Source organism: Procambarus clarkii, chromosome 6, assembly GCF_040958095.1.
Source record: "Procambarus clarkii isolate CNS0578487 chromosome 6, FALCON_Pclarkii_2.0, whole genome shotgun sequence".
In the NCBI taxonomy this organism is placed as follows: domain Eukaryota; kingdom Metazoa; phylum Arthropoda; class Malacostraca; order Decapoda; family Cambaridae; genus Procambarus; species Procambarus clarkii.
In genome coordinates, this window is record NC_091155.1 from 30,925,157 (window position 1) to 30,938,130 (window position 12,974).

Below are 12,974 nucleotides of genomic sequence, written 5' to 3' on the forward strand. Positions count from 1 at the left end.
TGTGTGTGACCGTCGCACACGGTAATCCCCAGTCCTCTGTATGGTCAAGGAAAGAAGGGGAGTAATTAGAAAACACGTGGATTAATAATTAAGTAATGGGCATAATACGTAAACTAGAGGATAATTAGTACACTTGTTAATTAGTAAACAAATTAATTAATTAGTAATGATCACCTCATTACGAAGTAAGATCAGTTTATTAAGAAGGAAGATCACTTCATTAACAAGATCACTTAATGAAGAGATCTTGCTTTTTAATGAACTGATCTTACTTCTTAATGAACAAGATCACTTCATTAAGAAGTAAGATAACTTCCTTAATACATTAGAGAACGGAGAATTAAGATCAGTTTACTGACAAATTCTTGAGTGAAGACACAGACTTGCTCTTGGTGGTGCCGTGATGTGAAAAGTTAGGCAGAAACAGATCAAAATTGAACAATTGTTATATTTTATTATTTCTGTGTGAATATTTTTGTGTTAAGTATTGATTGAGACGGAGCCAAGTAATTTGAAGAGGCACAGGTAAATACCTGGTGATAGTGAAGGTAGATAATGGGCATTAAAGGTTGGAAAAATATATGGTTATAGTAGATATCTATCCTTGTTATAGTTATCTATCTTTATTGTCCAACGTCATCACACTGTCTACCTTTATTTGAGGTTGATATCTACCTGTATCACCTGGTATCTAGCTTTATTGCCTGCTATTTACCGTTATCGCCTCCTATCTATCTTCATCGCATGTTATCTATCTATATCCACTACTACGTACCATTTAAGCTATCTTCTTCTTTATTGCCTATTAAAGTACAATTAAGGTAGATAATTGGCGATGAATAGTAGATCATATGCAATACAGGGAGACAACATGTAATAACGGTAGATGACAATGTAATAAATGTAGATAACAGACAAATAAAGAAGATAACTAGTAATACTGGTAGATGAAGCAGTTTAAGTCTCCCCTAGATTCCAAGAGGGCGATACACAGCCCGTTTTCTCCAACACTACGTCGCATTTTGACGTATATAAATCCCCCCTCCCCCCCTAAGGCCAAAATATGCTGTACTAAGAATCATAGCGACTCGCAAACTTGACGTGATGTCCCCGTTTTCTGTTCGTGGGTCCTTGGTTCGGGCAATTTAGTACAACAGTTTATTGACGTTGGGGACGCTGGAGAGGACGGACTGAGATATAACGGAAAGTGGGGTGTCGCGGGGGAGATGAATAGCACAAGTTGCATAGAAAGCAGCCTGGAGGAGGGTGTTGATGGGTGTGACACAGCATGTGTTGGGGGGAGAGGGGGCAGAAGTGCAGGTGGGTGCCCCCCACCTGCACTCAGCCAGCCAGCTGCGTTGCACCTACCACCTGTCTCTGTGCAGGTGGGGCGACCACCTGTCTGTAGCCGTGCTTGTGGTTACTGTCTGTGTCCACGTGGTTGCTGTCTGTGTCCACGTGGCTACTGTGTCCACGTGGTTGCTGTCTGTGTCCACGTGGTTACTGTCTGTGTCCACGTGGTTGCTGTCTGTTTCCACGTGGTTGCTGTCTGTGTCCACGTGGTTGCTGTCTGTGTCCACGTGGTTACTGTCTGTGTCCACGTGGTTGCTGTCTGTGTCCACGTGGTTGCTGTCTGTGTCCACGTGGTTGCTGTCTGTGTCCACGTGGTTACTGTCTGTGTCCACGTGGTTACTGTCTGTGTCCACGTGGTTGCTGTCTGTGTCCACGTGGTTGCTGTCTGTGTCCACGTGGTTACTGTCTGTGTCCACGTGGTTACTGTCTGTGTCCACGTGGTTGCTGTCTGTGTCCACGTGGTTGCTGTCTGTGTCCACGTGGTTGCTGTCTGTGTCCACGTGGTTGCTGTCTGTGTCCACGTGGTTGCTGTCTGTGTCCACGTGGTTACTGTCTGTGTCCACGTGGTTGCTGTCTGTGTCCACGTGGTTGCTGTCTGTGTCCACGTGGTTGCTGTCTGTGTCCACGTGGTTGCTGTCTGTGTCCACGTGGTTGCTGTCTGTGTCCACGTGGTTACTGTCTGTGTCCACGTGGTTACTGTCTTGTGTCCACGCGGTTACTGTCTGTGTCTTGATGGTGATATCTTAAGAAAAAGACAAAAAGATACAGAAAGATATATAGAGATAGTGCAACAGAGATACGAAGCAAGAGATGGAGAGAGGATCAGGAAGATACCATATCAACCATCTAGGAGTGGCACAAATAATATTAAATTGTTTAGGGTAAAGTAAGATGTATAAACATGCCAGACTCTGCATCTCGTGTCCACGTCAAGGCCTCGGAGGATGAGCCAAAGGCTCGATATGTTATTTATATATATATATATATTTTATATGTGGAAGGTATATTGGAAAAGATAGTTAAAGTTAACATGAATGAGTGTTTACAAGAGAATTATGACAGGACTGGGGAGTGCATGAGGGGTGGGGCGGGAGATGTGGTCGGGGGAGGGGTGTGAAGGCAAAGGGGTTGGGGTGGGTGGGGTGGGGGGAGGGTGAAGGCAAGGGGGTAAGGGAGGGGGCAGAAACGATAGTGTGCGCAGATGACCGGAGTCCCGCCGGAAGGGTCACCTTGAGAAAGCAGCAAGACCTGTGTCACAAAGCCATTACATTTATCTGCTTCGTGTCTCTCTTTCTTGAAAACGCCTAGCCCCTGGCGCTCCAGTGGAGGAGAACAGCCCCTGGCGCTCCAGTGGAGGAGAAGAGCCCCTGGCGCTCCAGTGGTGGAGATGAGCCCCTGGCGCTCCAGTGGTGGAGAGGAGCCCCTGGCGCTCCAGTGGTGGAGAGGAGCCCCTGGCGCTCCAGTGGTGGAGAGGAGCCCCCTGGCGCTCCAGTGGTGGAGAGGAGCCCCTGGCGCTCCAGTGGTGGAGAGAAGCCTCTGGCGCTCTAGTGGAGGAGCCCCTGGCGCTCCAGTGGAGGAGAGGAGCCTCTGGCGCTCCAGTGGAGGAGAGGAGCCTCTGGCACTCCAGTGGAGGAGAGGAGCCTCTGGCACTCCAGTGGAGGAGAGGAGCCTCTGGCGCTCCAGTGGAGGAGAGGAGCCTCTGGCGCTCCAGTGGTGGAGAGGAGCCCCTGGCGCTCCAGTGGTGGAGAGGAGCCCCTGGCGCTCCAGTGGAGGAGCCCCTGGCGCTCCAGTGGAGGAGAGGAGCCCCTGGCGCTCCAGTGGTGGAGAGGAGCCCCTGGCGCTCCAGTGGAGGAGCCCCTGGCGCTCCAGTGGAGGAGCCCCTGGCGCTCCAGTGGAGGAGCCCCTGGCGCTCCAGTGGAGGAGCCCCTGGCGCTCCAGTGGAGGAGAGGAGCCCCTGGCGCTCCAGTGGAGGAGAGGAGCCCCTGGCGCTCCAGTGGTGGAGAGGAGCCCCTGGCGCTCCAGTGGTGGAGAGGAGCCCCTGGCGCTCCAGTGGTGGAGAGGAGCCCCTGGCGCTCCAGTGGTGGAGAGGAGCCCCTGGCGCTCCAGTGGTGGAGAGGAGCCCCTGGCGCTCCAGTGGTGGAGAGGAGCCCCTGGCGCTCCAGTGGTGGAGAGGAGCCCCTGGCGCTCCAGTGGTGGAGAGGAGCCCCTGGCGCTCCAGTGGTGGAGAGGAGCCCCTGGCGCTCCAGTGGAGGAGAGGAGCCCCTGGCGCTCCAGTGGAGGAGAGGAGCCCCTGGCGCTCCAGTGGAGGAGAGGAGCCCCTGGCGCTCCAGTGGAGGAGAGGAGCCCCTGGCGCTCCAGTGGAGGAGAGGAGCCCCTGGCGCTCCAGTGGAGGAGAGGAGCTCCTGGCGCTCCAGTGGAGGAGAGGAGCCCCTGGCGCTCCAGTGGTGGAGAGGAGCCCCTGGCGCTCCAGTGGAGGAGAGGAGCCCCTGGCGCTCCAGTGGAGGAGAGGAGCCCCTGGCGCTCCAGTAGAGGAGCCCCTGGTCTTAGCTGGTGCTACAGTAGAGACGTGTCCCTGGCTGGTGCTACAGTGGAGACGTGTCCCTGGCTGGTGCTACAGTAAAGACGTGTCCCTGGCTGGTGCTACAGTAGAGACGTGTCCCTGGCTGGTGCTACAGTGGAGACATGTCCCTGGCTGGTGCTACAGTGGAGACGTGTCCCTGGCTGGTGCTACAGTGGAGACGTATCCCTGGCTGGTGCTACAGTGGAGACGTATCCCTGGGTGATGGTAGAGTGCAGGAGAGGAGTTGGTGGAGGTCGGTGGAGGGGGTGGGCGAGGAGACCCATGCCGCACCTTGGTCAGTGTTTACCTTCAGCGCCAAGGCTAGCGGCGCTCGCCTCTCCAGCGAGGTGCCACGCAGTCTCACAGCCCCCCTGACGTCACGCCTGCCTCGCCCACACCACCTGTCGTCTTTATCACCCACCTGTGGCCACCTCCTGCACCCCGCGCCCTCATGGTCACCCACACACCGTGCACACATGTGCAGGGAGGGCAGGGGATAGCAAGGAACACCCAATATTTACTTATGTGACAAGATGGGGGACCGTCTTGGAATATTCAGTGGGTTGGAGTAACATTTTGTTTTCCTAAGGCAGGAAGAAGCCTCTGGAGAATTCCCAATATGAGGAATAAACGGAGAACCCTCCTTTCCCCACCTTTGGCCTCCTGCAGAGGTTGGAAGGAGCGTGTAGTGTGGTGGACGGGCGCGGAGCCATGCTGTCTAGCGGGCCCCACTCTCCCCGGGCCCGGCCAAGGACAGGGTGGGGGAGTGGGTCGCCTACATCCCTCCCCCCTCACTGCCCCTATTACCTCCAATACCCCCCCTCCCTTCCGAGCCTCCATCTGAACAAGCTCCGAGCAAACAAGGAACACCTTTGTTTGTCTTCTTCATTCACAAATACTCACAGACAGCAGTTGCCAGTCACTCAAACATTAAATTTTCCTGCTTGTGTGTGTGTGCCTTTCATCTGGACGCTGTGTTGCAATACTGGCAGATATCAGCCCTGGGATGTTGATGACGGCCACCTGCAGCCTACACCACTGCTGACACTCCTGCTGACCAACTGTGACCCGTTCATCAACTGACACCGTATCTACAGGAGCATACACATTGAGGCTGTGGAGCCATACTAAACGAAGGAACGAGAGCCCTAGACTCGCCAGTTACAATTATATGCATATCACTGAAAGCAGGAGAATAGAACTACCAAAACGTTGGAAGACACTTGATGTGGTGTCATTATATTAAAAGGGAGAGTCATTAGGTTCTACACTATAGACCAATGTCCCTAACTTGCATATCATGCATGGTGATGAAGGAGATCATGGAAGGGAACGTGTAGCACATCTGGAGAGACTATACTCTGTGACCCACCACCAGAACTGGGGACGGGATTGAAACTTTTGCAAGAAACAAGATTAATTGGACTAGCTTAAAGAATGATACAAGTGGTTTATAGAGTTTAATTAAAACAAATGCAAACTAATGAAACTGGGTGCTGGGAACAGGAGACCGGACTCTAAGGTACCAATGAGAGATGAGAGAGAGAAATGCAGAACATCTTCAGGGTTGATACCACAACGAACTTGTCTAATAATTATAATTGATGTAGACCACTTCAAGTGGATATCATCAGCGACTAATACCAGGCTAACCAACGTAAGAACTGCCTTTACAAGTTTGAATAAGGAATCATTCAGGAATTTATATAACACGCATGTGAGACCACTTCTAAAATATGAGGCGTCAGCATGCAATCTTTTTTTTTTTGTCCAACTCAAGACGAAGAAGGGCCTCAGAGGAATGTCACCAGACTAGGCCCAGAACTCTGCCGTGTAACTTACGAAGAAAGATTAAAGCAGTCAGACCTCACGTCTGACTGACAAGATAGAACAGTTAAAGGAGACACGATTAATAAGTATACAATTCTCATAGGAAATTAAGGACGGAGAATTTAACATGGGTGGTAGACCAACATGGCGAGGCAAGTGGAAGATTTTAGTGATAGTTTTCAGCGTGAGAGTAGTGAACAAACGCACTAAGTGTGGCAGACTCCTTGCACAGTTTCAAATGTAGATGTGATATGCCGCAGCAGGAACCTGTACATCAGTTGATTAGTAGTTAAGAGGCCGAGACAGTGAGCTGAAGCCCAATCTCCGCCAAAGACCTACCTACAGCCCACACATTTCCTCTCTGTGATACTGACACTTCCCACCTGCAGGGAATCGTAGAACAGACTTAAAACCTACAACCTTCACCCCCCACCTGCAGTGGAGACGTGCCCCTAGCTGGTGCTTCAGAGAAGATGTGCCTACAGTCCCTATACCTCCCCCCTGCAGACCCACACCTCCCACCTGCATCCCCCCACATCTCCCACTGACACATTACTGATAAAGAGGCAGGTTAACGGGGAGAAAGTGCAGCAATCTTAAGTGATGGTCAGGACCGGCACCCTCCTCATGGGCTAGGGGACGGGAGGCAGGGACTGGGGGACATGGAGCACTGGGATAAGGACCAGGGACCATGCAAGCCGGGACCAGAGACCAAAGGGATTGAGACAAGGGAGGACAGGGAAGAGGGCCCAAGGGGGCAGGAACAAGTGAACAAGGAGTAGGGGAGGTGGCAGGGACCTAGACCTAAAATATATATATATATATATATATATATATATATATATATATATGTCGTACCTAATAGCCAGAACGCACTTCTCAGCCTACTATTCAAGGCCCGATTTGCCTAATAAGCCAAGTTTTCATGAATTAATGTTTTTTCGTCTACCTAACCTACCTAACCTAACCTAACCTAGCTTTTTTTGGCTACCTAACCTAACCTTACCTATAAATATAGGTTAGGTTAGGTTAGGTAGGGCTGGTTAGGTTCGGTCATATATCTACGTTAATTTTAACTCCAATAAAAAAAAATGACCTCATACATAGAGAAAAGGGTTGCTTTATCATTTCATAAGAAAAAAATAATAGTAAATATATTAATTCAGGAAAACTTGGCTTATTAGGCAAATCGGGCCTTGAATAGTAGGCTGAGAAGTGAGTTCTGGCTACTAGGTACGACATATATATATATATATATATATATATATATATATATATATATATATATATATATATATATATATATATATATATATATATATATATATATAATATATCATATCTCTTTTCATTTCCTTCCTGCATGCCCATTCGTTGTGTAGCTTATGACATGTCCAGCAGAGGGTATACCTTGCACTAATGTTTTGGAATAATGGCAGTGCTGTACTAGGCACCACGTCACACTCTGAACTAGAATTAAATCTAACTTTGACGAAAATTAACTGAATTAAGGTTTTCGTATTCGGTGTATCGAAGCCACAAGGGAAGTTCTCCGACACTCACTAGACTGTTAATATTACACTGTTGAACCATGTGTGAACAAAGACCCACTCAACAGTCAGTTGTCAGTCAGCATCTGACACGTCGCCACTTATTCAATGAAATTAGCTGTTTTATATCCACAAACTAACAGTCATGCAGTAACTACAGAGTGCAAGCTGCAGACACGAAAACTACAGATTTTTTAAATATAAGAAAAACTAAAGTAACAAAATTTGTAAATGTCGTAAGGGGTTTGGATCTCTGTGAAATGACAATCGCTGTCTTTTTTTCCTGATCAGAACAAAGCCTACGACTGTGTTAAGTGCGCAGTACAAGATTGCAAGCTATATACTTAGGGTATTATAAACACCGTCCTAAGCTGTGTTAACACCTAATTGATATTCATAAAATACTTTGGGTCCATTAACAAAGTAACCTCAGGCATTCAAATATATATAGCACAGGTGTTTCCAGCGGCCTATTCGAGAATCTATTCTCATTTTACTGAACGTAAACTATGTTTGCAGAAGAAAGTGCAAAAACTGCCCTTTGTTCCTAATGATCCAACTTGATGCTTTAAATTTAAAGGCAAAGACAACGACATGTTTATGTCGTTGTCTTTGGCAAGTATGCCATGGGGTTGATGAACTGCTTGATGGGGTTCTGGGAGTTCTTCTACTCCCCAAGCCCGACCCGAGGCCAGGCTTGACTTGTGAGACCTTGGTCCACCAGGCTGTTGCTTGGAGTGGCCCACAGGTCCACCACAGCCCGGTTGGTCCGGCATTTCTTTTAGAAACAATCTAGTTTTCTCTTGAAGATGTCCACGGTTGTTCCCACAATACTTCTTATTTTCGCAGGGAGGATGCTGAACAACCGTGGACTTCTGCTGTTTATACAGGTCATACTTGCCAATATGTTTTTGTATCCTTCAGAAACTTGGAAAAATGGGCTTTGCGGACCCTATATACAGCGAAGGTGAGACCCACGCTTGATATGCATCCCCAGCATGGAGCTCTTACATGGAAGGACGACAAGGAAAAACTAGAAATGGTCCAAAGATATGCTATGAGATTCGTTCCGGAGCTGAGGGGATTGAACTATGAAGAAAGACTGAGATAACTGGACCTTAGTACACTTTAGGAAAGGGGAGCTAGAGTTGGAGGGGGGAATGATAACATGTATACCTTATCATTTTAAGATGTAAGATTCTAAGGGAAATTGGCAATGTAGACAAAGCCGCGTTGTTTAAAGCTGGGGACAGCAGACAGAGGGGGTCGTAGATAGGAACTGGAGACGCAAATGAGTCAGAGACATCAGGAAGAACTTTTTTAGTGTTAGAGATGACAGTGAATAGAAGAGGTTTGATGCAGAAGTCGTTGAAGCGAATTAGATTCTAATTTTTTAATGTAAATATGATAAAAACGCGAGAAATGAGTCATTGCATTAATTTTGAGGTCTTTCGGAAGGCGGTGCTAGGAGCCTAGCTTGACCCTGCAAACACATTACACACACACACACACACACACACACACACACACACACACACACACACACACACACACACACACACACACACACACACACACACACACACACACACACCGAGTAAATGCAAAGTAATGAAACTAGGTGGTGGAAATAGGAGGCCAAACACAGGATACAGAATAGGAGATGAAGTACTTAATGAAACGAACAGAGAGAAAGATCTAGGAGTTGATATCACACCAAACCTGTCTCCTGAAGCCCACATAAAAAGAATAACGTCTGCGGCATATGCGAGGCTGGCTAACATCAGAACAGCGTTCAGGAACCTGTGTAAGGAATCATTCAGAATCTTGTACACCACATATGTAAGACCAATCCTGGAGTATGCGGCCCCAGCATGGAGCCCGTACCTTGTCAAGCACAAGACGAAGCTGGAAAAAGTCCAAAGGTATGCCACTAGACTAGTCCCAGAACTAAGAGGCATGAGTTACGAGGAAAGGCTGCGGGAAATGCACCTTACGACACTGGAAGACAGAAGAGTAAGGGGAGACATGATCACAACCTACAAAATCCTCAGAGGAATCGACCGGGTAAACAAGGATAAACTATTCAACACTGGTGGGACGCGAACAAGGGGACACAGGTGGAAACTGAGTACCCACATGAGCCACAGAGACGTTAGAAGGAACTTTTGCAGTGTCAGAGTAGTTAACGGATGGAATCCACTAGGCAGTGATGTGGTGGAGGCTGACTCCATACACAGTTTTAAATGTAGATATGATAGAGCCCAGTAGGCTCAGGAATCTGTACACCAGTTGATTGACAGTTGAGAGGCGGGACCAAAGAGCCAAAGCTCAACCCCCGCAAGCACAAATAGGTGAGTACAAATAGGTGAGTATACACACACACACACACACACACACACACACACACACACACACACACACACACACACACACACACACACGAATAGGGTGTGTGTAAATGTAGGTGTAGGTCTACTATTACATGTAGGTAAATAGGTGAGTACACACACACACACACATCACACACACACATCATACACATCATACACACATCACACACACACAAGTTTGCACACGAGACTAGTGCAAAAGCTGGAGATGCAGGCAGGAGTGAAATGGAAGGTAATCCATTGGATAAAGGAGTACCTAAGCAACAGAAGACAGCGAGTCACTGTGAGGGGTGAGGCTTCAGATAGCCGAGACATCACCAGTGGAGTCCCGCAGGATTTAGTCCTTGGACCTATACTGTTTGTGATACAAGTAAATGATCTCCCGGAGGGTATAGACTCGTTTCTCTCAATGTTTGCTGACGATGCAAAAATTATGATGAGGGTTGAAACAGAAGATGATAGTACTAGACTATAGGACGACCTAGACAGACTGAATGAATGGTCCAACAAATGTCTGCTAAAGTTTAACCCGAGTAAATGCAAAGTAATTAAACTAGGCGGTGGAAACAAGAAGCCAGATACAGGATACAGAATAGGAGATGAAGTATCTAATGAAACGGACAGAGAAAGATCTAGGAGTTGATATCACACCAAACCTGTCTCCTGAAGCCCACATAAAAAGAATTACGTCTGCGGCATATGCGAGGCTGGCTAACATCAGAACAGCCTTCAGGAACCTGTGTAAGGAATCATTCAGAGTCTTGTATACCACATACGTAAGACCAATCCTGGAGTATGCGGCCCCAGTATGGAGCCTATACCTTGTCAAGCACAAGACGAAGCTGGAAAAAGTTCAGAGGTATGTCACTAGACTAGTCCCAGAACTAAGAGGCATGGGTTACGAGAAAAGGCTACGGGAAATGCATCTTACGACACTGGAAGACAAAAGAGTGAGGGGAGACATGATCACTACCTACAAAATCCTCAGGGGAATTGACAGGGTAGACAAGGATAAACTATTCAACACTGGTGGTACGCGAACAAGGGGGACACGGGTGGAAATTGAGTACCCAAATGAGCCACAGGGACGTTAGAAAGATTTTTTTCAGTGTCAGAGTAGTTAACGGACGGAATGCGTTAGGCAGTGATGTGGTGGAGGCTGACTCCTTACAGTTTTAATTGTAGATATGATAGAGCCCAGTAGGCTCAGGAATCTATACACCAGTTGATTGACAGTTGAGAGGCGGGACCAAAGAGCCAAAGCTCAACCCCCGCAAGCACAAATAGGTGAGTACACACACACACACACACACACACACACACACACACACACACACACACACACACACACACACACACACACACACACACACACACACACACACACACACCCCTGGGCCGCCTCCCTGGCCTAACATACCTACCTGCCAGGAACATATTCAGATCTCGTACGCTGAGTTATGCTTGACGGAAGATCATTAGGCTCGCTCCATGTATTGCTAAAGAAGTAACCCTCGGAGAGTCTAAGACGCACTCCCTTACACTGGAGCCTTAGGACAGACCTACGAGGACGCTCCGCTGTCCTGGAGAAGATGGCAGGGGCTCAAGGGACCTGCACGGAGGCTCTCTTACCCTAGAAAAGTTGGGAGGCTCTCCACTGCTCTGACTAATCCCAGAACATGAAACAAAATGACATTCATTAAATATTATTTCTAGTTTTTAGCAGTATGAAGAATGTCGGAGCTCTGGCTTATTTACGCTTCCCCAGGTAATGAATGGAAAACATAGCAAGGGGGGAAAGAACGAAGGAGAGAGACAGAGAGACAGAGACGGAGAGAGAGAGAGACAAAGATAGACAAAAAAAAGAGAAAGCGGGTAGAATATTCGCAAATTGATTAGGGGAGACACATTAATAGATGTATTAAAACTACACAAGAAACAGATATAAAGATTGGCAGAGAGAGTGAAAAATAGACAAATTTATATTTCCAGAACTGCCTTTATCACGTCTTGACAACAGTATATTACACGACTTGACGCTGATGGTTAGATGCGCATTCCTTCACTCAATACTCCCTCAGCACACTTCTCTCCCCACACCCGCCCCACACCTACCCCCACACCTACCCCCCACAGCCACCTACACCTGCCCCACTCCCGTCCTTGCCCCACACAAGCTCCTGCCCCACACCCGCTCTTCTTCTACACCCGCTAACACTTCACTCCCAGTTAGTGAAGTGCATTGTCTTCACTCCTAAGACATTGCAATGAAATATGACAGGTACTAAACAGAAGCTTCCAGTGAGAGCTCAGACCAGAAGTTGAAGAAAGCAGAGAAAACTGGAAAGACACTGGACTGAGTAAGGGGCTCCCCAAGGACAGAAAACAGAGAGCCACAGTCTCTTGCGAGGTTTCGCGTTACCTCTAAGAGATAGAGAGCAGAACACGTTTGAGTGAGTCAAAGAAGCTTGGACGTCAGAAATCAGCTTGAGAACATAGCAGTACTGAAAGCCGTAGGCCCTCCAAAATGTTCTCATTAATGTAGCTAGGCAAACATTTCCCAATACTCTACAATGATTCTTTGTGTGGGAAGAACTGCCAGACAGCTAGAAACTTACTAATGCCATCCCTATATACTAGGAGGGGGGGGGGGATAAACGGGAGAAAATAAAGTACTAACGTGAATCATAGATATATGCTGTAAGAGCGTGTATATATATATATATATATATATATATATATATATATATATATATATATATATATATATATATATATATATATATATATATATATATATATATATATGTCGTACCTAATAGCCAGAACGCACTTCTCGGCCTACTATTCAAGGCCCGATTTGCCTAATAAGCCAAGTTTTCATGAATTAATGTTTTTTCGTCTACCTAACCTACCTAACCTAACCTAACCTAGCTTTTTTGGCTACCTAACCTAACCTTACCTATAAATATAGGTTAGGTTAGGTTAGGTAGGGTTGGTTAGGTTCGGTCATATATCTTCGTTAATTTTAACTCCAATAAAAAAATTTGACCTCATACATAGAGAAAAGGGTTGCTTTATCATTTCATAAGAAAAAAATTATAGTAAATATATTAATTCAGGAAAACTTGGCTTATTAGGCAAATCGGGCCGTGAATAGTAGGCTGAGAAGTGAGTTCTGGCTACTAGGTACGACATATATATATATATATATATATATATATATATATATATATATATATATATATATATATATATATATATATATATATATATATATATATATAT

General features: G+C 46.9%; 1 protein-coding gene across 1 annotated transcript in view; it reads right to left on the reverse strand.

Annotated features, from left to right (window-relative positions):
* Nucleotides 1-1,364: 1,364 nt before the first annotated feature.
* The window catches only part of LOC123753772 (dentin sialophosphoprotein-like), a 32,091-nt gene continuing 20,481 nt past the window's right edge, over nucleotides 1,365-12,974 (reverse strand). The window contains exon 2 of the mRNA XM_045735731.1: nucleotides 1,365-2,095. Coding sequence (XP_045591687.1) covers nucleotides 1,365-2,095 — 731 coding nt within the window. The remainder of the gene's footprint in view (nucleotides 2,096-12,974) is intronic.